General features: G+C 52.3%; 7 protein-coding genes across 7 annotated transcripts; 3 read left to right on the forward strand and 4 right to left on the reverse strand.

The window, feature by feature from the left end:
- Window positions 1-1,139: 1,139 nt before the first annotated feature.
- Window positions 1,140-1,570, reverse strand: B0H65DRAFT_116442 (uncharacterized protein). Its single transcript, XM_062820660.1, has one exon. The coding sequence runs from the start codon at window positions 1,482-1,484 to the stop codon at window positions 1,194-1,196; it is 291 nt and encodes a 96-aa protein (XP_062684680.1). The 5' UTR covers window positions 1,485-1,570; the 3' UTR covers window positions 1,140-1,193.
- B0H65DRAFT_116386 (uncharacterized protein) lies at window positions 1,570-2,424 on the reverse strand. Its single transcript, XM_062820659.1, has one exon. The coding sequence runs from the start codon at window positions 2,226-2,228 to the stop codon at window positions 1,656-1,658; it is 573 nt and encodes a 190-aa protein (XP_062684681.1). The 5' UTR covers window positions 2,229-2,424; the 3' UTR covers window positions 1,570-1,655.
- Window positions 2,425-2,950: 526 nt separating this feature from the next.
- Window positions 2,951-4,210, reverse strand: B0H65DRAFT_506805 (uncharacterized protein; the record flags this gene model as incomplete). Its single annotated transcript, XM_062828092.1, has 2 exons — window positions 2,951-3,928; window positions 4,079-4,210. 2 exons carry the CDS (start codon window positions 4,208-4,210, stop codon window positions 2,951-2,953), a joined length of 1,110 nt encoding a protein of 369 aa, XP_062684682.1.
- A 1,309-nt stretch (window positions 4,211-5,519) lies between these two features.
- B0H65DRAFT_420388 (nucleoside transporter family) lies at window positions 5,520-7,222 on the forward strand (the record flags this gene model as incomplete). Its single annotated transcript, XM_062824276.1, has 2 exons — window positions 5,520-5,909; window positions 5,987-7,222. 2 exons carry the CDS (start codon window positions 5,520-5,522, stop codon window positions 7,220-7,222), a joined length of 1,626 nt encoding a protein of 541 aa, XP_062684683.1.
- A 233-nt stretch (window positions 7,223-7,455) lies between these two features.
- On the reverse strand, window positions 7,456-9,369 carry B0H65DRAFT_116467 (arginase family-domain-containing protein). The gene is made up of 6 exons (XM_062820661.1): window positions 9,093-9,369; window positions 8,928-9,024; window positions 8,775-8,865; window positions 8,062-8,678; window positions 7,810-7,925; window positions 7,456-7,733 (listed from the first exon to the last, which is right to left on the reverse strand). The coding sequence occupies exons 1-6, from the start codon at window positions 9,225-9,227 to the stop codon at window positions 7,611-7,613; spliced, it is 1,179 nt and encodes a 392-aa protein (XP_062684684.1). The 5' UTR covers window positions 9,228-9,369; the 3' UTR covers window positions 7,456-7,610.
- A 4,030-nt stretch (window positions 9,370-13,399) lies between these two features.
- B0H65DRAFT_116510 (uncharacterized protein) lies at window positions 13,400-17,496 on the forward strand. Its single transcript, XM_062820662.1, has one exon. It carries the CDS (start codon window positions 13,671-13,673, stop codon window positions 17,367-17,369), a length of 3,699 nt encoding a protein of 1,232 aa, XP_062684685.1. The 5' UTR covers window positions 13,400-13,670; the 3' UTR covers window positions 17,370-17,496.
- A 2,224-nt stretch (window positions 17,497-19,720) lies between these two features.
- B0H65DRAFT_568497 (uncharacterized protein) lies at window positions 19,721-21,278 on the forward strand (the record flags this gene model as incomplete). Its single annotated transcript, XM_062830394.1, has 3 exons — window positions 19,721-20,395; window positions 20,458-20,801; window positions 20,867-21,278. The coding sequence occupies exons 1-3, from the start codon at window positions 20,216-20,218 to the stop codon at window positions 21,276-21,278; spliced, it is 936 nt and encodes a 311-aa protein (XP_062684686.1). The 5' UTR covers window positions 19,721-20,215.
- Between the last annotated feature and the right edge of the window lie 374 nt (window positions 21,279-21,652).

The following is a 21,652-nucleotide window of genomic DNA, read 5'->3' on the forward strand; positions in this document are numbered from 1 at the left end:
CGCTGCAGCAGATCTTATGTACTCAATTAGCGATCGTCAGAGCATTCCCTTTTGTGCTCGATCGGTCGATTTCACCGTGCCCTATTCCGGAGCGCAGGCGTCCATTGTCAGATTTCCAGCGAGAGGAACAGGGGTGGCGCTGGTTTCGTCTGACTTCATTGACACCAATGACGTAACGGTGGGCGGGACAGAATGATGACGGATGGAATTGGTGTGAGTGGTCTTAGAAAAATGAGGTCTGCTCAGCGGCATAATTCGCACGGTGTTGAAAAGTTCCCAATTCTCTACCACTGAATTCCGCCTGGCTCTGCAACTCTGCAACTGCAACTCTTCTGCCGGCAACAAACTGAGAACAACAACTGGCCCAGGCCAGTTGCCAGCGAGTTGCCGTGGTTCCCGTTTTGTCTCCTCTCGCCGTCTCCCATTCGTCAGGCTAGAATCTAAGTTTGGGAGGATGAACAGATCCGTCGCGCGGCTTTGGGAAAATATCGAATATCACCACAAAAGTGGACTCTGGTGCTCCATCCAGGTCAAGCAAAAGGTCCGCAGTTGTTATCGGATTCTGGCGCGGTCATCGGGAAACCTCGCCCTGTGTTGTTCCTATGCCGCAAGCTTGTGGTGAATTCCATTCTGTTCGCGTTTGGATCAACATGGACTTTCAACTTTGCGTGGGGGATGAAACCGACTTGTGTTGTAGTCCTCTGCCAGTTCAGCCAAACATTCTGGCAGTCAACCCCTTTTTTTCCTTCCCCTACTCTAGCTTTCGCGTACCCCCCTGGCTAGACCCCCTGTGCCCCTATGACGCACTTGCATGGAAATTGGGCATGCACGCTGGGCATGGACCCAAGGGGCGCCACTTGGCCCGCGCGACCGTGACTTTGAAGCGAAGAGGCTTCATCCAAGACATTTCATTGGCTTCTTCTCTTCACTTGTTTCCCTTCCAGTCTCCAGCAGGCCAGCACAGGCACACAACCGCAGACCCAACGCTCCAGGAACTGAACACAAAAGACACCTATCCACGTTTTCTTGACAGATCTTGGCTCTCGCTTTACCGCGCCGTTACTGAACAAGTCTGTTCTCGATAATTGGTCATCCAACATGGCGTCTGTTTGGTAATTCAAAGATCTGGATCCCGCACCGTGGCGTCTTCTCACGGCTCTGCAATGAAGGATTGGTCAACAGCTCTTGGAAAATTACGGGTCTGGGGTACATAGCGCGTTTCGGGCTTCGAACCAACGGTCGACAACTTCGAGAACAGTACGACAAATACGCCGGACCGGTACTGATAACTCACCATAGACAACCACTGGAATAATCCCCGGGCGAATCAGCTTCCCTTTTCGAACTTTTCTCTGATGGCACCTCACTCTGCAACCACAACCACACAGTAGGGAAAAGAGAAAACAACAGATGAAAAATGGGAGAAATGATTTCTTTGGGCATAAGCCCCCGAGGCCGACATTTTTGCTGGTCACGATAGTCATGGGAATTTGGACAGAACACAGCACGAGAAACCCTTCATCTCATCCGTCATCTTCCAGCCTTCGCCTTGGCCCGCCCAAGCGTCAAGAACTAGGGAATAGCAACCGGCCACCTTGCTTAGTTCGGTCCTCGCCAACTTCGCTTTCGTCAAGAGCTCCAGAGCACCCGACCTTTCACACTGATTGGATGGTTCCGAATTGCAGCGCTTGGAAGAGGTGCCGATTTCGTCGTCTTCTCCGCCCTCCTTCCGGTGCGGGGATGGCCGCGCCGATGGAGACGGAGGCCGGCTCCCCGATGTTGGCACCCCTCTCGCTCCCTTTCAGCGGTCCGCCGTACCGTATGGTGAAGTCATCGACCGAGAGAGGGGGACGGGGAAGGGGGGAAGTCCAGCCGCACAAACAATAGTGCTCTGCAAGTGCTGTTGGGCGCTGTCGATCTCTCCATCTTCCCTCGGCTTCTTTTTGTGTTCCCCGGAAGTGTAGACCTACACTATGGCACAAATGTTGGAAGCCTATCACGAGCTCACCATTTACCTGGAGAGGCTCTTTGACCTGTTGTTCGTAAATGATTCTGCTACTGATCAAGGCAGAGTAAAAAGCATCAGAATCTGACATTTGCTTGTCAGTGTCTAAGCGACTCCTGAAATGCTTGCCATACCCGTCCGAATAAAGGATAGCAGTCAAAATAGCGCCAAAGACCCTGTGGGGGTGCACAAGTGCGAAGCCAACGAACTTGCGACGGACCATGGCCGAAGTCAAAAACCCCTAGGTCACGACTCGAGGTCACTCGAGGTCGTTTCTCTCGGAGATATTAGGAGACACAAGAGATGTGACAGTAAGCCAACTAGCAGAGCCGCCGACGTCAATCATCAAAGAGAAGTGTTGCAGAGACCAACGACAACTTGCCGTTAGAGGTAATCAATCATAGGGCTGAATCTTACTTCCAGATCTTGGTGGTGACGGGTTGATCCTGGCGGTTGCGCCCATGTCCGAAATTCTCGGTTGATCCTTCAGAGTGCCAAACACTCCATTGACCATTCTTGGGTGCTGGATCTACTCACCTATCTTCTAAACTCATATCGAGCAAACATCAGGCATATTGTTTGCCTCATCGTCTGCCCAGAATTTCGGTTGTCGGAAATGGACTCTGTAGGGTTACGTTCTGATCACAACCAAGGAGAAGAAATCAGATTGTCGACCCTTTGGTACAGAGCATTCAGCGCTACACCACTCAGCTGTCATAGGACAAGAACACCAACCGAGTTCATCGTTCACAGTCAAACAATGGACCTAGGATGCTGGCTGGCTTCACTGCAGATTCATCCCAGAGCTCCGAGTTCCTCACCACCTAAGAACCGATCTTTTTCAACCCAGTGTTTGATCATTTTGACTAACAAAAACAACTAGCATCATTCATGAGATACTACAGACCTAGGGTCTCAAAACGGTTACTCGTCAGGTCAAGAACCTTATAAGCTGCTCGCAACCGCCTGCGAAGATGGCTTCACCCGGAACCCATGCCTAGGAGCATGCACCCTCACGCCCTTCTCATTCTCAATCACCACCTCCCTCGCATCCAGACTCACCAGTCTCCCAACATCCCTATGCGCCGGCGCCGACCCGCTATCCGTCGGCCACACCTCCACCACCGTCCCCTTCTTCAGGCCATGGAACTGCACAATCGCCTCTCCGGCGTCCACCCCCTTCTTTTCCGAGTCCTCATTCCACTCCGCACCCAGAATCAGATCCTGCGCCTTATCTCCCTTGACCGTCGTGATCTTACTGTTGCCATTCCCCTTCTGAGCCGCCGCAGGAGGTGAAGTCTCCCCAACAGCCCCCCGAAACCTCTCCACCCACTTCCACACCCTCGGAAACTTCTCCTCACTAAACTGCTCCCTAGGCAACGCCCCCGGCAAACTCTTAACCCAGTGCAGCACAAACACCGCTTCGATATCCGCCAGTCCCGGTTGCTTCGCATCCTTCAAAATCCAGTCCCGCCCGTCAGCTAGCACAGTCGTCTCCAGCATCTGGCAGTAATCCCTGAGGTCCGCGAGCGCCTCGGGGCCTAGGGCTGCCATTTCCTCCCTGCTGGAAAACTTGGGTGGAGCAGCACCGCCGCCGCCAGTGGCGAACTCGGCGCGATCAGCCAGAAACTTGGGGTCGCGCAGCAAAGGGTTATCAAGCGAAAACAAAAGCTGCGCGGCCCGTGAAAAGAGACCGCCGTCGATGGAGTAGTGCGAGAGTAAGCTTTGGAGGGCGAGGGCGTCGGTGCCGGGGGCGGCGGAGAGTTTTTCTCTAAAATGGGGAAGATCAAGATCCTCGAGCTTGGACAGGATCAGGCGCGTGTCGAGGTAGACGTCCCGGCCGATGGAGAGGAGGGGGATGCGTCGGTACTTGATGCCCAGGAGGGAGGAGAGGTCGGGGCGGGGGAGGATCATTGGTTGGAGCTGTTTTTTTTTTTTTTTTTTTTGTGTGTTAGTGATGTGTTTGATGTGACGAGGTGAGGTATGTAAGAGGTAAGAGGAGTAGATAGGGGATTCCGGGAGTTACACCCGCTGATTATGGTGGTGATGATGATGGGACGGAATGGAACTTACGCATTGGGTGTACGGAATGCCACGTAGGTGAAGATACCAGACTATCCGTTTGGCATAGGGCGATGCCGGGTAGTGGTATAAGATAATGGGCGGCTGTTGCTGCGAACCGGAAGTTGACGACGACGACGACATGATCACAGAGTGAGTGAGTAGTGGTGTTTGGTGGTGTGTGGTCTGTCTGTCTGTCTGTCAAAGGAGGAGTGGGTGTAATAGGAGTTGTTGTGGAATGACTGGTCTTTTTCGGTTGATCGAATTGGTCAATCAGGTAAGTAGGTAAGTATTATCCAGACTGATCTTTTAAGTTGTTGTTGTTGTTGTTGTTGCGCCGTCACATTTTCGTACCTCGGCTCGTAACCGCGGGGCAATAACTCTCCCCCAGTCCAGTTTCAAAAGTCCACTCGCTTCTTTCTTTGGTTCGATCTGCGAACTCGTGGATTGGTGATTGGAATCGAATGACTGTGGGGTTTCAAGCTCGTATGAGTTTTATCAATCGTCAATGCAAAGGTAAGGGGTTTGCCTAGGTAATTGTTGTGATGCTGAGGTTTGGTGTTATGGTATGCTCAGGGGTTGGAGCAACCTCAACGCTAGGCGAAGCCAGACACCGAGTTGGTCCATCTTCAAAATAAGATCAATAACCTCCAGATTCAACTGTGTATCTAAGCTAATAGGATAGAGGTAAATTTTCAGAGTCAAGATTTGTGGGAGACGTTTTGAGCAGGAGCGTCTCGTTCTTACCTCAATATGCCATGATCGCTCCTGCCTCCCAGGATGGCGATTGTTAACGGCAACATCATTTGAGTGGTATCTTTGAAAATCAGAAACGAAAAAACCGGAAGATACAGGAGCCCACTCGTTCACGAGAAAGCTTTTCCATTCATGGCACCCATCAATTCCAGTCACATCTTCTTTAATTACTTGGCGTATGCTGCATCTGCACACTCTGACGATTTGAGCTCACACGACATCTCCTGTCAAGATAGCGTACCTGAAGTCGTGGAACGTGTCAACGGCATCATACCTTTAACAGTGCGATGCTGTTATCTCGGGTAGCTCCTGGTTAACCGCATCCCGCGCGCAGATATCCGGCTATGTGGTTGTGATGTGGACTGTGGACTTTGAGCTGGACACTCATCGAACATACCGGGAAGTCCTTTGCCCTACAGCTCAAGGAGCACCTCCCTACAAAGTTCTCAGTGGTAGCAGGTAACTTACACAAGTAACGACAGAAAACCAGCAGAAGTCTAAGTGAGAGAGAAGGATGATGTTTCCTTTTGGACATAGTCATCAATCCATACTTCATTATACATCACCAACATGGACTTCCATCTCTAGAGACCATCTACCTATGAATATCCTAGAAAATATACCTCCCATATACTTTGCTGCTCCCTCACTATCATTACCTACGCATACCCTACCTACTACACATACGACTTCTAGAATGGACCACAGTACTGACGAGGAATCCAGAATTGGGGGTGATGGTGTCAAGGATACCCACGAGGAGAAACCAGAGAAACCGTTGCCATCTGGCAGCAATCCTCCCCAAGAGCGCCATATCACCTGGCTCGATACACTCCGGCACTATGAAGGTGTCTTGGACCGAAAGGTCGGCGTCGAAGCCCGCGCAGTCCAGAGAAAGAGACCCGAAGATCGCGACCCTCAATACACAAAATGGCACAACCAAGCCGTCATGTCCCTGCTATGGATGAGCTCAACACTGAACCTGGCCTGCTTTGCAACCGGCTTCCTGGGCACAACACTAGGTCTGGATTTGAGAACATCACTTACCATTATCATCACAGCCACCTTTCTGGGGAGTGCTGTTCCTGTAGGTCTCACTCAAACAAGCCCCCCAAGCCCCCATACTCAGTGTACGTACTAACCTAATCATCGCGATAAAAATAGGGATGGTGCGCCACCCTAGGCCCCAGCACCGGCCTCCGTCAAATCTCCATCTCCCGCTACTCCCTCGGCTGGTGGCCGTCCAAAGCGGCCGCCATCCTCAACGTCATCGGGCAAATCGGCTGGTCATCCGTCGGCTCCATCACCAGCGGCCTTGCCCTCGCCGCCGTCTCGGACGGCGCCATCCACCTCGAGATTGGCGTGGTTTTGTCAATTGCCATCAGCTTCGTCGTCTCCATCATCGGCCTCAAAGCCGTTTTCGCGTATGATAAGTTCGCGGGCTTGGTGATGGCCTTTGTCTTTATAACCATGTACACCGAAGCCGTACCTGCCGTTCAACAACCCCCAAAACCCAGCCCTGAATCTGCTGCTGTCTCAACCCTATCCGGCCCAGCACTAACAGCCTCCTCCCTAAAACTCTTCTCAGTAATCTACGGCTCCTCCGTCTCCTGGGCCTCGGTAGTATCCGATTACTACGTCGAATACCCGCCCACCACCTCTTCCCTCAAGATCTTCCTCCTCACCACTTTGGGTCTGGCCCTTCCTACTTGCTTCGCCATGAGTCTCGGCGCCCTCGTCTCCTCTTCTCTTTCTTCCCACCCAGTCTGGCTTGCCGCCTACAACCAAGGAGGCATCGGTTTCTTGATCCAAACCATCATCTTCCCCACGGGACTCGCCAAGTTCTTGTTGGTGTTGCTCGCCTTCTCGGGGCTCGCAACGAATTCCATCTCGTTTTATAGCGCGAGTCTGTCCATTCAGCAGTTTTCTAGACGCTTGGCGGCGGTGCCCAGGTTTATTTGGACTACGATCCTTCTTATAGCCGTCGTCTTGCTGAGTCTGGTGGGGAGGGATAAACTGTTGGTCTTTTTGCAAAGCTTTTTGGGATTGTTGGGGTGTTGGGTCACGAGTTTTGTGGCGGTTATGGTGGTGGAACATTATCTTTTTCGGATCCATGGGTGGCGGAGGTGTGGTGGTGGTTGTGCGGACTATGACTTGGAGGCGTGGGATACAAGACAAAATATGCCGGTTGGTATAGGGGGTGGGTTGGGGTTCGCGGCGGGGATTGTGGGTGGACTTTTGGGGATGAGTTCGACTTGGTATACGGGTGTTGTGGCGAGGTTAATTGGGGGTGGTGAGGATGGGAGGTATGGGGATGTTGGGTTTGAGATGGCGTTTTTGTGTGCGGTGGTGGTGTTTGTGCCGGCGAGGTGGGTGGAGAGGAGGGTGATGAGGCGGTGATAGGAGGGATTAGGGGTTGGTTTGTTCGCTCTTTTGTTCTGTTTTGCTTCGTGATACTTTTGTTGTCGGAGACTCTTCTCCTGGGAACTAACAAGGGATGTCATCATCTAGTTGTGCCCTCAAGATGTGTGAAGGGCCTTTGGTAACTGAGAAAAGGAACGAATAAGGACACTTGAAAAAGGCATAGACAAAATCACACCGAAGAGCATACTTCAAACATCACTCGAATTCCACAATGGAAAGTCACTCAATCTGAATTTGGAATGTTGATATTCCTGTCACCTCATACCTAAACCCAAAGAGGTTTCACCCACTCTAAGCGCAGAGCCACACCCCATCTTCAGGTTGGTCGGCAACCTGTTCGTCTTGTACCTCATCTGTCAACGCTCTAAAGATCGCGCGGCGCACTGGTTACGCTGAGCGGTCCTCTCTTGACCATGACGCTCATGATCTCGTACAAGGCATCAGCTGCCGCCATGGTCGTGTGCTCAGCGTTGGTATCGTAGGCAGGCTAGAAGTGTGAACGAGGCCATCAATGAGTATTCGAAAAATCAAGAGGCGACTGACTGGCAGAGAATTGAACTTACCGCAACCTCCACAATATCAGCAGCAATGATATTGATTCCCTCCAACCCTCTCAAAATCGTCCTGAGCTCACGAGTCGACCACCCGCCGGTCTCGGGGGTACCAGTAGCTGGGGCAACTGTAATAATACACACAAAACGTTCACTTATTAGCTTTACACTTTCTTTCCATCGTTAAACCATACCAGACAGACCAGGGAGGGGAAAAAAAAAGAAAAAAAAAAAAAAAAAAAAAAAAAAAGAGGAACTACTCACAAGCAGGATCAAGCGTATCAATATCCAAACTCAAATAAACCGGCCTCTCGGTCCCCACCCGCGCCCTAATCTTGTTTATGATCCCCTCGGTCCCAATCGTATCAATCTCCCTCGCCTCCACAATCTCAAACCCGCAATACCCATCATTCTCATAATCGCTCGGCCCACTCAGCGTCGTCCTGATGCCCGCATGGATATTACTATCATTCCTCAACAAACCCTCCTGCGCCGCATGATAAAAGTACGTCCCATGGTTTATTGAAGCGACCTCCGAGGGCGAGCCCCCAAAGACTTTGGGCCGCCACGTGTCCAGGTGGCTGTCGAAGTGGATGACCGAAACGGGGCCGTAAGAGCGGTTGATACTCCTCAAAAGGGGGAGGGTGATGGTGTGGTCGCCTCCGAGGGTGATGACGCGCGGGAGGGTTTTTCCCGAGAGGGAAGGGCCCGGTTGGTGGGAGTCGGTGGTGGGGGCGCGGGAGAGGATGGAGTGGTGGCCTTGTTCGATCTGCGAGAGGGCGAAGGTGTTGTCGTACGAGGTCACGGGGATGTCGCCGCAGTCGATTACGGTCGCCCAGCTGTTGAAGGGGTTGGTGGCTAGGGGGACGTTGTAGCCGCCACTGTGAAGGGAGGGGAAGGAGGGGGGGTTAGTATCTGCTGCATATGATGATGATGATGATGATGATATGTTTTAAATGTAGAGCGGACGGCCGTACTAGAGGTTTAAACGACGTGATCCCTGACGTATTCCCGATGGACCGAAGCGAGCACCGGGTCTATATGAAGTGCCGGTGTCGAAGGGGGCGCCTTTACGCAGACAGTTAGTTGCTATGGTATGTCTTGGCTCTTAAGCTATGATGGTCACTCACCGATAAAGGCTATGTCGTAGTTGATATCTTTGCTGGCTAGACATGGTAGGTATGGTAGACGGCCAAAGGTCGAGATGCCGGAGAAGACGGAATCTGCCTGTTGATAGCATCAGTCTCAACTCTTCAACATCGCTGGTTTTTTTTTTTTCCAAGTGTGAAGCATACCTGAGTGCCTCCATCTCCCGGCAACGTATTGTACCACAAGCCTTGATGCGGACCGGCCACGACCTTTTGACTATGGTCGCCATGTGCTGCCACCGCAGCAGCAAGGCAAGAGGCAATGAAGCTTGAGCGTAACATTTCGTTCGAGTCTCCTAATAGTAAGTCTCAACGATAGACGAGAGACAAGCGGTCCTCTCGAAATCTGGAGAGGGGTTGGGATCACGGGCTTTTATCGATATTTGTTGTAGTGTCTCGTTGGAAGTCCTCCATCGTCATCGATTGGGTCAAGCAGCATGGTATATCCCGTTCCTCGCTGCAGCAGCGAGACATCGTGTAGAACTGTTCTGTCGAATGCTGTGTTTTCATTATTCACCATCCAGAGCTTCACTTATCTTGAATGGTAGGCTCGCGGTCAACGTCTCGTCACTGATAGGATGTTTGTCGATCGTCCAACGGGAAAACATGTCCAAGTCCGTTCATGCGATCCTGCTTGCTATGGACGATTGAAGTGCACAATGCAATGCAGAGGTTCTTGTTATGTAAAACACAACTCGAGGATGAGGACGCAGAGTTGTCGTAACTGGGAGAGACGTGATGTGCAATAGATAAGAGGCAGACGTATTGGGATATTGGGCCAATTGCAAGCTCGTCGTCGACGGAGCATATGTACGATATCCAGGACACTCCCACGCCGACATGCGAGCTCATTGGTACCATTGATGGAAATTTCGGGATGAGGTGCAGCAGCCACCGATCGTAGACATTCCAAGTAGGAATTTCCTGGAACGGCATGATGGATGACGAGATATCCAGTCGTAGCCTGGGCTTCAGCATCGTAGTTGCGTCTCAATGACTGCGGGGTTGAGATAAGAGCGAGGAAGTTATCTGCCGGAGATGCATATTCCCGTTGGTTTGGTTTCTTGTCCTTCTTTGGAGATATGACATCCAAGGACCTTTGCCATTCTGCAGGAGATGCCTTTTCATGTCCCTTTTGGGCATGCTTGGATCAGATAATGTGCTAACAGAGCAAGGAGGATCTTACTAGCCTGGAAGTTAAGATCACTAACACTTTTACCCGATTCAGAATTTGGTACTGTATTTCATTGTCTTATCGCAACCACAGCACCAGAACCATCGATCGCCGCAACCGCAGGCACGGCATCTTGTGAAAGAGGTTATCAATGTGTGTTTGAAGCATTGGAGAGCATTCCTTGTTAGAGGCGCACTACGCATTTCATATTGCTGTCGACAGAACATGACTCTGGCAGGATTTCCCATATTTAACTGGACAAGTTCGCCGATGAGAAGACGTTGGACGCTCGCCATATCTCAAACCTCGAGGCCAACGACACTTCCAGTGGACTGCACCATCGCTGTGTTGCCTAAGTGGTGCGGGGAGAGGCGAGCCAAATGGGCTTCGTAACGGCGTCCGGATCATGGCTGTCCAAAAATCAAACGGCGGCTAACAACAGGAACGTTGAGAAAAGAACATACGTCTTACACAGGTAATGACACAAGCCGATGTCAACACTCGAGAGCGGGTGTAGCATGACACACTCTGAAGTGTCATGGTGCCACTTGACACTTGACGGCATCGGGAGAAAGCGACATGAAGTTCTAGGGGAGTTGAAGAATCTAAGCCAAGGGCTGACAGAGCTGAGATGGTGTCGTGGTGTCGTTGGCGTTGGTGTGCCTGTGCAATGTCGTGCAGGTGTACCATCCGACTGGGAAACGGGAGCAAGAGATATCGGCATCCATCCATCAGATGGAACAGGGAGGGAGGGTGTCGGATGGGATGAACCGAAGAACCACAAGAGCCACAATTGTTTCCCGGCCATCAGGAAGACCCTTTTCTTTTCGAAATGCTGACATCCGAGACCTCATGAAGAGAGCAGTAGGAAATGGTGGTGAGACGGGATGCTGATGAACTGGAGGTTGGCTGGGTTGTAGTTGAAACTTGGAGGGGGCAACGTGAACGGTGTCACCACTCTGCCAGTCAACCATCACCACCACCCACCACCATCATCACCTCCACCGGGTTCGGGCCCTTCCTTGATTACCCCACCTCAGCCCACCTTGTGGTGTGCCTGTCACCTTGTCACCTTGTCACCTTGCTGACCTCTCAGAGCTTCTTTCTTTGCAACACCCGTCAAGAAAATCTGCCAGGCCCTCCAGACCATCCAGACCGTCTGCTCCCAACCTCAGGTCCTCACGCTTGTGCAGCATCTGAACGGGCTCGAAACATGGGATTTGATATCTCATTCGTTGCCCATGATCTGCACCACCCTACGCGTGCAGGTGTTTGAAAATTGAGGGAGGACTGTGCCAGCTGAAGACGTCCAGTGAGACAATGACTGGGCTCTTGAGGTATGGGTTCCAGCGCTGGTCATGTTTTTTGATGCCGCCGTCGCCGCCGTCGCCTTGGCCGTCGCGATAGTGGCATGGTAAAAGATGGGAAACCGGCAGGTCGGGTATCGATGTAAGGCGCTCCGCCCCGGCCTGGACCTTGTTCCGGGGCTGTTCACCTTGGCGTTGCATCTCACGGCATCGAATCGAATCGGTCGCCATGAGCCTCTTGATTGCTTAGCCTGCAAAGCAACCTGACGGTTTGGCCGATGGGCGCAGCTGGGTTTTATTCAGTGGTGTTTTTGGGGTTTTATAGCGGTTGGGTCTTTGCCTGCCGAATTAGGTAGAAGGTAGTTTTCTTGATGCCAAGACTGAGGACAGAAGCCGGGAGGGGTTCTGGGGCTGCCTCCATCTGAATGATTTGATTGGACGAAAGAGGGTTCGTTTCAGACTTCAGTAGTACATTTACCCCGACTTTCTTCCATCTGGTACCTGAAGAGCTAGAGGAAGCTATAGTCCCAACTAGAGGTACCTAGCTCGACGACGGTGAGGGCGGCAAGACATGACCCGGACGGTTAGCACTGAGTTCTGAGGAGGTTGGGGAACGGAGAAGAGGATGATTTTTGGGAAACGACGAAAAATGATGCAGATGCACAAGCAGCAGAAAAAAAAAAGGGGAGGCGCAGGTGCCACTTTTTGTTGAGGCGCGACGCCGCGAAGAAGAAGAGGAGTCGTCCCATGTGTGGATGGCACGGATGGAGGACATCCACCGTTGCACCAAAAGGGGTGCCACTGACTGACAACACTTGTTGATTTTATCGAGGTTGAGGTTGGATTGTCGTTTCTGTATACATGCGTACCTCACAGCAAGTTCAGGCACTTGGCAGTAGTTAACGAGCCATAATCTGGGGTGCAAGACGGAACCATTTCCCTGCTTGAGGCTTGTAAAAGACCCGAACCAGGGTCTCTGATCGCCCTACGAAATCCCCATGTGCATGTCATTGTTTTTGCCTCTTTTCTCTTTTGTTCTTCCTCTTTTCCTTTTGACCACGTAACGACAACATCAACAACAATTCCCGTCTCCTGAGAAAACAGCGTTAGCCAGGCAACCAGGTCAGGATCACAAAAAGTCAAAAGTCAAAAGTACGGTCAACGACTTGCATCGAATCACTGTCCGATTTTCATGATCTGGATCCATTCTGCCAGCTGTGCCAGTCAAAGAACGTCTTGCCAGTTTAGACCGCGTGCTCTAGACAGCTGCTCCATCTCGCGACCTGCAGCAGGACCCGTCAGACCCGTCCAGCGAGAAAAAGTCCAGATCGAGCTTCCTGTGGCTATTTCCATTTCCATATCCTCATTCCCATTCGTATTTCCTGCTGCGTCATATTCCCAGCCAATCATCCACCATCAAGCCGCCTCATCGCCATCCAGCCTAGGCCCATCCAAACCATTCAAACTGTCGAGGCCCATTCACTGCCATTCAAACAAGCCAGCGTGCCCTGCCCTTTCCCTTTTCCACATCTCCCGAGTCTCGAGTCTCTCCATTGCTTCGACCACGACGAGCCACAACAACACCTTGCGAACCACTCATCGCCGACCTGTCTGCCGTCTTGAGAGGACCAGATATACCATTCATAGGACGCGCCCCACTCAAGAGGCAGGAATCAAGCCTATTTGTTTTCCATCCCCTTAAACCATGCGCCGGGACCTAACAGCACCCTGGGTCTAGCCTCCACCGGCTTTGTACGAAAAAGGTCGGTCATGAAACGGCGGCCACTGCTTGCTTCTGCCACTCCCCAGCATCCCCAGTCTCCCCGGCCGTGCCAGTCTCTCCTGCGCCCAGCTTGCCAGCACAAACCAGCCGGAAGGTGTCCATCGGAGCCACTTGTCTGTGTTTCAGAAAGGCCGCTGGCATAGTGGAATCTGTCCCCGACCGAAAAGTCTGTGTCGTACCCAACGCAAGGTACCCGACGCCGACTTATAGAGGTAGCCACTCGGCACTGCTGCTGAGCCTCAAGGGTCTTCATTCCCGGAGGGGGCCCAAGAAGCAAACGTCTCCCAGTCATTCAAAGCCTTACCAAGTTCACACCTGTAGTTACACACTCACACACAACATGCGCGCGCCCTGGCTTGGATCTTGACACTGAGAAGAAGAAGAAGACGAGACAGAAAGGAAGAAAAGAACTATAACTCATTACATCTTCAACACTCACCTCACTTTCCTTTTGAGTTGTCATGAGAGGGAATGTTGATGCTGGGCCCGTGGTGCCCAATATGGTTCACTCTGAAGCCGACTATGTCATGGTCCGGAATGCGGATGGGACCGAAAGTCCACAGCGCATCTTCAGAAGACACAAAACTTTGCCCCGACCGGGTACAGCGTCGTCGACTGGTTCGCGAAGCTCAAGTCCCGCTCAGCCTCCGCGGACTACCCAGCTACGGCGGTCAAGATATCGACCGGCCGGCCCCGAACCGCCGCCGACGCCGCCTGCCCATTCACGTACCTCGTCATCGGCCAAGTCGATGAAGTCGATAGACCGGTCAAGTCCAACAAACTCGGGCAGTCCGCTGCAAAGCACCGATACTGTCCAGCATGTTCAATCACGTCTCCCGACCACGCCACCGAACCAACGTACTCCGCCAACTCCGAACTTGACTCCTGAAAGAATTCCTCCGCCCGCTCCAGAACCACCCGTACGTCCTGCCAGGCCCCAGCTGCAGATCCAAACTCAGGCCCAGTCCCAGTCCCAGTCTCAGTTCTCGGCCCAGTCCCGGCCCCGACCACGGCTCGTTGTCGACGATCGGATGCCGTCCAATGCGACGACAATATACTCAAGATCGGAATCTTTCAGGACAGCGCCTGAAGCCCCTATCACTCCAGAGGATGAGGATGACGGAAAATCAAAGATATCGTCGAGAAGAACGTCGAAAAGTACGATTCGTCAGGCTAACAGAGGAGCAAAGTTGCAACCGCAAACTGTAGGTTTGGGTATTGATATCGGGGTGAATTCGAGCGTCGGAGATGGATTAACGCCAGCAGCAGAGAGGCAAGTTCAGCTTGGGCGAGACGCGTACGACGGCGGGTGGGGCGGCCAGGGAACGCAGGGAGGGAACTTGAATTCTGATGAAGAGGTGGAAGAGGAATGGGATGAAAACTTGGAAAGGAATGTGATTGTCAGCAGGCGACGTGCGGCACCCAGATCGAACATGACCAAGGACCGCAACTCGGTCTTTATGGAACCGCCAACCACAGTTACACCAACAACAAAGGTGGCAACGAGAGTGCTGCCACTACGCGCCATGAACCTCGAGGAACAGCAACGGGCCCTTCCTCGCTCGGAGCCATCGACGAGCGGGGACACGCGGCGCTTTTCCACGACTTCCAACCAGTCCGGCACCTCCACAATCATGGGCACAATAGTCGTCGGTGATGATACGGGTTCTCAGCGACGCAACACACTTCGACACGCACGCAAACCCACTCTGTCTTTGCGAGACTCTGTTTCCGATCTTGCACCATCAACCACTTCTTTTGCTCCGGCTCCGGCTCCGGCTCCCGTTCTGGCTCCGGCACCACAGGTATTCCAACGACGACCACCGTTCGAACCAAAGTCGGGCGCCGCTCCCCGCGAAAGCTATTTTTCAACCACTTCAATCTCCAGCCGCAAAGCCCGAAGAGATGTTTGGAAAACTGGGTCGATACCAGTGGTGATCGTTCCAGAGCGTCGAACTTCCCTCAAGTCTAACGGAAGACCCCCTTCTCTTCGTTCGATGAGCAGTCGGAGATCTAGGCGGAGCCAGAGTCTGAGTTCCGTTGGACGATCACAGGCGTCCGCCAGCAACTTCACGATAGACATATATATGGACGAGCCACGGCGCAGTAGGACCATTTCCGAGTCTGATAGGTCTCGAGCCGGTGGTCCGCGGACTGCCGACTTTCCGCCGTATATCCCTAGACGGTCATCATCTCTTTCCGCTCCTGCCAGTCGTAACGTGTCGAGGACCGGTTCCCTTACGGCTGAAAGCCTCCGAGCTCATGACGCGCTTTTCGAACAACAGAAGGCTTCGCAGACGGTTGAACGGGCAGTGGAGAAACTACAGAGGGAAAAGCGACGATCGCCTCCAAAGCCGGTAAATACCTCCAGACACTACCGCAAGACGATTGACGGAAACGATTTGGAACCAGAGCGACGCCAATCTGGAACCATCAATATCAAGTTCTCGCCTTCGATCCAGTCGAGCAACTTTGACAACAGTGACCCGCGAACGCCGCGTAGCTTTCCTGCTGATCACAATGATGATGGGGGTCCTCGTCACAGTTACGAATACAACAAGAGAAATTCTGTCCAACACACGCCTTTCTCGCAAGCCTCCGTAGAGACGGGCACCTCACATGCCGAAGTGTCAGAGGCAAGAGCGATACCCATCTACCCACATCAGAACAAGTCTGTGATGATTGTAAACCACTCCAACAAGCCATCCGAGGCCTCTTCATCGGATCGTCAGAGGTCTCCTCCAACAGCCACCCCCGCCATTGCCGCCACCGACGCCGAAGGAAATCCCATAACACCACCAACGCAGGGCCTCTCGAGGGAAGATGATAACTTCTCCCCCTTGAGAAATCCGAGAGCACCCCCCAAACCGCCACCGGCCATCAACTTTATCCCGGCAACGCCTTCGGGTTTGACGCCTACTACGGAAAAGGAGAAGGAGCTTGGTGGTTTCTACGATGACATGGCCGAGCCGGAGGAACCCAAGCCCGAAAGCGGATTTGCCATGCTCCGCCGGAAGCTAAGCCGTCGCCGAACCTCCGAGACAACTGGATCTCGACCGGGTTTCCTTACTCGCACATTTTCATTGTCAAAGTACACTAAAAACTACGAGTCGGATGGTGGCAGCAGCGGTAGGTTGAAGAGACCCCACCTGAAGAGGTCTTTCACAGCCGATGACGCCCCCGTCGAGCCAGACAAGCTGCATCCCGACTGGCGGCCATCCTACCAGTCTGATTTCTCCGACAGCGGAAGTGAAGACGAGGAGCACTGGGACTACCCGCCCATCGACAACCGTCCCCAACGCCCCGGTCATCTGCTACCCAAGCGGAGCTTAAGCCAGCGGATGAAGAAAGCATTCGCCATCATGCCTTTGCGCAACGGCTCAAAGTACGACGCTACATACTTAACAGACAGCGGCGACGTGCCCGACCGGGACAAGAGGACCATCCGACGCACGCCGAGCGGCAATCTGCGGGTCATGAAGATCCGGCAAAGCCTGGAATTCATGGCACAGTCCATGGCACGGCCATCCATATCATCGGAAAGACCTACCAGACCGTCCATATCATCACCATCAGAGACACCACCCCGACCATCCACCTCTACCGAGGCGCCTCCTCGGCCGTCCATTTCGCCTGACTCAAGCTCGACCCGGCCCTCCATGTCCTCCGAAAACCCGCGCTTCTACCCGCCCCGCGTCCGAAGAAACTACGGTGCACTCTTCCAGCGCCAACGACCACCTCCTTCTCCCGCTGCTGTCTCGTCAGCAGCGCCACCCCTAACTCCCTCGTCCGTGTCCACCTTTGCGACCGGCCACTCTGTATCCCCACCCATTACTACTACCGCCGCGCCTGTACCGCCGCCCATGAAGAGACGCGGCAGTCTCAGCGAGAAGATCCTACCCGTTCTTAACGAAAAGGTCAATATTGTGCGGAGGATGAGCGAGAAGCGGAAGGAGAAGAAGAGGGATGAGATGCGGAAGACGATTAGTCACCCGCGAGTGGTCAGGGATGGGCTGGGGGAAGTGATTAAGCATGATACCGGGAGGGAGATCTTTGCAATGAGTCAGGGTCAGACTCAGCCGCAGCAGGGACAGAGGCAGTCGCCGCCTGCTGTGAGGGGGTCGCCGCCTAGTAGGCTAGGGAGGGGTTCGCCTATCTGATTTTGTTGAAGACCTTGGAAATGATGGGCAAGAGAATGAAACACAATTGCACGAAGCCAACAAACACCAGAGCAAAAAAAACAAAAACCAACGCCACGAAAAGGAAGACAAGAGGGCATGGAATGAATCATGTTGATCATGAAGGACCCAAAAGAAGAAGAAGGATCATGTGGTTACGATACGAATTTGTTACGCGGTACGAAACGAAACAACAAGAAGAGCAAGCACAACACGGCAATGAGAGTATGACCTGATGAATGAACAACGACGACGACACATACATACGCATACACATACACACACAACGCATCCATCCATCAACAACTCAAACACTCCTTTTTGCATGCATGTCTTCCTTTCTTGTTTTCGGAGGGCCTGGCGGGGTTTGATTCAAACAAAACTTGTGTCTACATATACCACTTTTTCTGTTTCTGTTTTCTTGCAGCTAGCTCGCTCCTTTCACTCACTCTCCTTTGCATTCTTGCTCACGGATATTTCAACACCAAGCGCAATCAATCAATCTAGGAAAGGGAAACTGGGCGGTGCGGGGCTGCTTTTGTTTGTTACGTATATATCCTTCTTGAAAGATTTCATGTCTTTTCTCTCCTTTTTTTTTTCTTTTCTTTTTTTAACAGCTACGACCTGACCGACGGACGGTGATGGGTGATGATGATGAAAGGCGGGACAGGCAGGCATCTTGTAATGGTGGCAGTTATCAGGTTATGTTATGATGATCATGATTGAAATGTTTCGTGATAGAGGAGGGTGGGTTCGATGGTTCTTCTTCGGTTGTTTTTACCAGCCAGCCAAATCAAATACAGGGCAGGGACATGGTATGATATGATATGATATGATATGATAGGGAGGGGATGGGATGAATGGAAATTTAGGGAAATGAAATGCACACACACACACACACTTATGATATGATAACTTTGACTTTTTGAAAAGATGCGTTTTAAAGTAAATTTGTCTAATGCCTTTCCTTCCAAGTGTCCACCTTTTTTTTTTTTTTTTTTTTTTTTTTTTTTTTTCGTTTTCTCAGTTACCATAATCCTTCACACCAAGTGATTAGGGGAAATATGGTTTAGCGCTTACCTAGAGGGAGTGAAACCTCTTGGGGGGGGTTGTGTATGCGTTCGTAGGACAAACAGAGACCGATAACATTCCAACGGCATATTGTAGAGGTAGCGACCTCCCATAACAAGATCCAAATCATCACAAAGAAATGGTAAAAATTTCCTCACAAGGAAGCCAAATCATCCGAGGACAGACCGACGAACCTACCTACCTGTAGCCAGCCATGTGAAGAAAATCTCAAAATGTCAAAAGCTCAACCGCTGAGGACGGGTACGGTGCTCAAGACAGACAACTGAAGAAAAAAGTCCCAAAATCAGTCCGTTTGCGGACTCGACCGACCCGACGTCATCGGTATGTTGACACTTCGGGGGCCGTTTTCGGCGAGTGCCGAGCTCCCTGGCGCCCAAGACCAAGACCAAGACCAAGCCGCCCGCTGCCGTTGGTATTTTTAGGTCTTAGGTCTTAAGTCTTAGGTCTGCACTGGTGATAGGCACATTCCAGTCTAGTAACAAACGTGTGCGTAGTCTGTGGTGGGTTGCTGATAGCGCAGAGTTATGACAGTAGCAATAATACCTCTAGGTATTATTCTCCGATTGCGGTCGTAGATTCGACGAACGACGGGGACGGAAAGACGCCACCCGAGCGAGAGTTAAGACACTCGACGATAGCATCACAGACATCACTAGATAGTGTGCGACGAAAACCGCCAGAAGCTCCAGCGACTAGGTCTATCCCTAAAGACCGCAGACAGAAATCTAAATAGCAACCTGCATTCATCACTTTTGTAAAGGCCTGGTTGAGCACCGGTTCTGATGAAAAAGGAACCTACACTTAATGAACGCACCATAACCGAGCAATGAGAGACGAAACACCCAAGTCTGAAGATGGCCCGCTCTCGACTTTTGACTGTCGGGAGCAAAACCTTACGTACCCGCCCAAAGCGCCGAAGCGAGCCATGATTTTTATTCCTACTGTAGACAAGGCGGCTTTCCGTAAACGGCGACCTTTTTCTCCAGAGCATGGCATGCTGATGGTGTCGCCAACGAGTTGTGAGCTGCCTCCGGCTTGACGCTCTAGTACCGACATAGTACGAATTGTTTCCAGCCAAAACGGCAAGCGTTCAGCTCGGTTGAGGTCGGGTCGCCCCCTCATCTAAGTGCCGGGTTAGGAATCGTCCCGTAGCGTACAATGTGCGGGTAGGGCAGGGCAGTTGTTGTCCAGAGGGTAGATAGCCTTTGTTTGCAGAGATTTCAAGACAAGACTGCCTATTGCGTACATACATACTTGCTTCTCTTACCTCGGGTGATGGCCAGTGCTGTGCAAATATCTCTGACTGCTTGCTATACAATGGTGACAATTGGAGATTGCTTTGTTCCCCAAGTCGTGCCAGTGGCTGACTGGACGTTCGGAAACGGGGAAGGGTCTTCGAAAATTTTTTAACATGCCGTCTTCGTCATGATAGCCATTCATGGTGGTCCATACTTGGGAACTCTCGCTCGGGTCGGGTCTAGAGTGGCCTTCAAGAGGGGGAAGTTCCCTCTTATAAGAAGTGATCTCGTTCTCCGACTTTGAACTTCCTTCTTCATCGACATCAGGTTCCTCATCATCTGACATTTGTTGTCATATGTTCGTCTAACCCGGCTCGCTGCTCCTTATCCACCATCTCGTCAACATCACTCGCTTGTTGGCTGTTTTCTATCTTCCATACAACTTCACTCACTCAGCCTGTACTCTCCTGAAGAGCACCTCAACTCCCAAGTGGCAAGATGAAGACGTTTACTACCCTCGCCTCACTGGCGGTTTCGGCTGCCATCGCCAACGCCCAGGGACTCGCCGTCGTCAACGATCGACTCACATGCACCATTCCCAACGCCTCCTACTGTGCCGGCCCTTATATCGTCCGATGCGATGGAATCTTTGCTCTGCCTAGAGTGGACTGCAACGTCGTAAGTTTCACCTGCGCCCCCCGTGCCTAGGTACCTCAGTTGGCTAACATGAGAAACGACAGGAACTGGTCGGAGCAACCCCCGCCGGCAACGACGGCCTAGCCACCTGCTGGCAGACTTCCTCCACCAGCGGTGACGCCGCCTGCCAGAAGAACTGCCGCGTCTACGCCCCACGGCCCTTCAACTTGGCGGCTGATGAGTGCACCCCTAACTTCCCCGCGACCACCACCACCGCCGCCGGAACCACCACCACCGCAACAACCACCACTGCCCCCAACACCAACACCAACACCAATACCAATACCAACACCAACACCAACGGCGCCACTACCCTCCCGCCACCCACCACTCGCCCCTCCACCACCGCCTCCGCATCATCTACCTGGGACCACCACCACTGGACCAAGTCCCACGGTCCTTGGCCAGACTGGACCACCACCGCTTCGGCCTCCGCTTCCAAGTCAGCCACAGCCTCCGCATCCTCCTCCGCCGCCCCGACCCGTGGCCCCCGACCCGTGGCCCCCGACCCGGCCCCTGGACCAAGAAGCCCAAGACTTCTCACAAGACCAAGTGGGAGACTTCCACTGATTGCGAAACTGATACTGTTACGGCCACTGCTGCTCCGGTTACCGTTGTGCCCACTAAGATCCCAGTCCCGGTGCCGGTGCCGGTTCCCACTACCCTGGCTCCTGCTCCGAACCCTCCTGATCCGAAGCCTCCTGCTCCGAACCCGCCTGTCGTTGTGCCCACGCCTCCGAAGGAAACGTCGGCTGCTGATCCTATTGGTGTCCCGCCGCCGGTGGTGACTGCTAGTGCGCAGAAGGTGAAGGCTGCGACGGCAGGGTTGATGATTGTTGGTGGTGTTGTGTTTTGGTTTCTTTGAGTTTTTTGAGTTGGATGATGTGATAATGATATGGAGAGAAACGTTGGGTTTTTGTTTTTATTTCTGCTTGTTGTGAGGGAGGATATGAATTGGTTGTTCGCGCTCCTTTGGATATAGTGGGAAGTGATAATTGTAATGGTAGAAAGAGGAGGAGAATGAAGATGGTACCGACTAGATCAGATAATCAGGATTTTTTTTTTTTGAAACACAAAATGAACTAAGGTCTTAAGTGCCTTGTGTGACCGTGAGTTTGCTTGGCCTCTTTGGTTTTGGTCGAAAATTGCTTCAGTGTTGAAGTATGTCCTGACAGATAGGTCAGGATTACCACCCACGAGAATCGACTACACTCGTAGTTTTCGTCAGCTCTACATGGG

Source organism: Neurospora tetraspora, assembly GCF_033439725.1.
Source record: "Neurospora tetraspora strain CBS 560.94 chromosome Unknown B0H65scaffold_2, whole genome shotgun sequence".
Lineage (NCBI taxonomy): Eukaryota > Fungi > Ascomycota > Sordariomycetes > Sordariales > Sordariaceae > Neurospora > Neurospora tetraspora.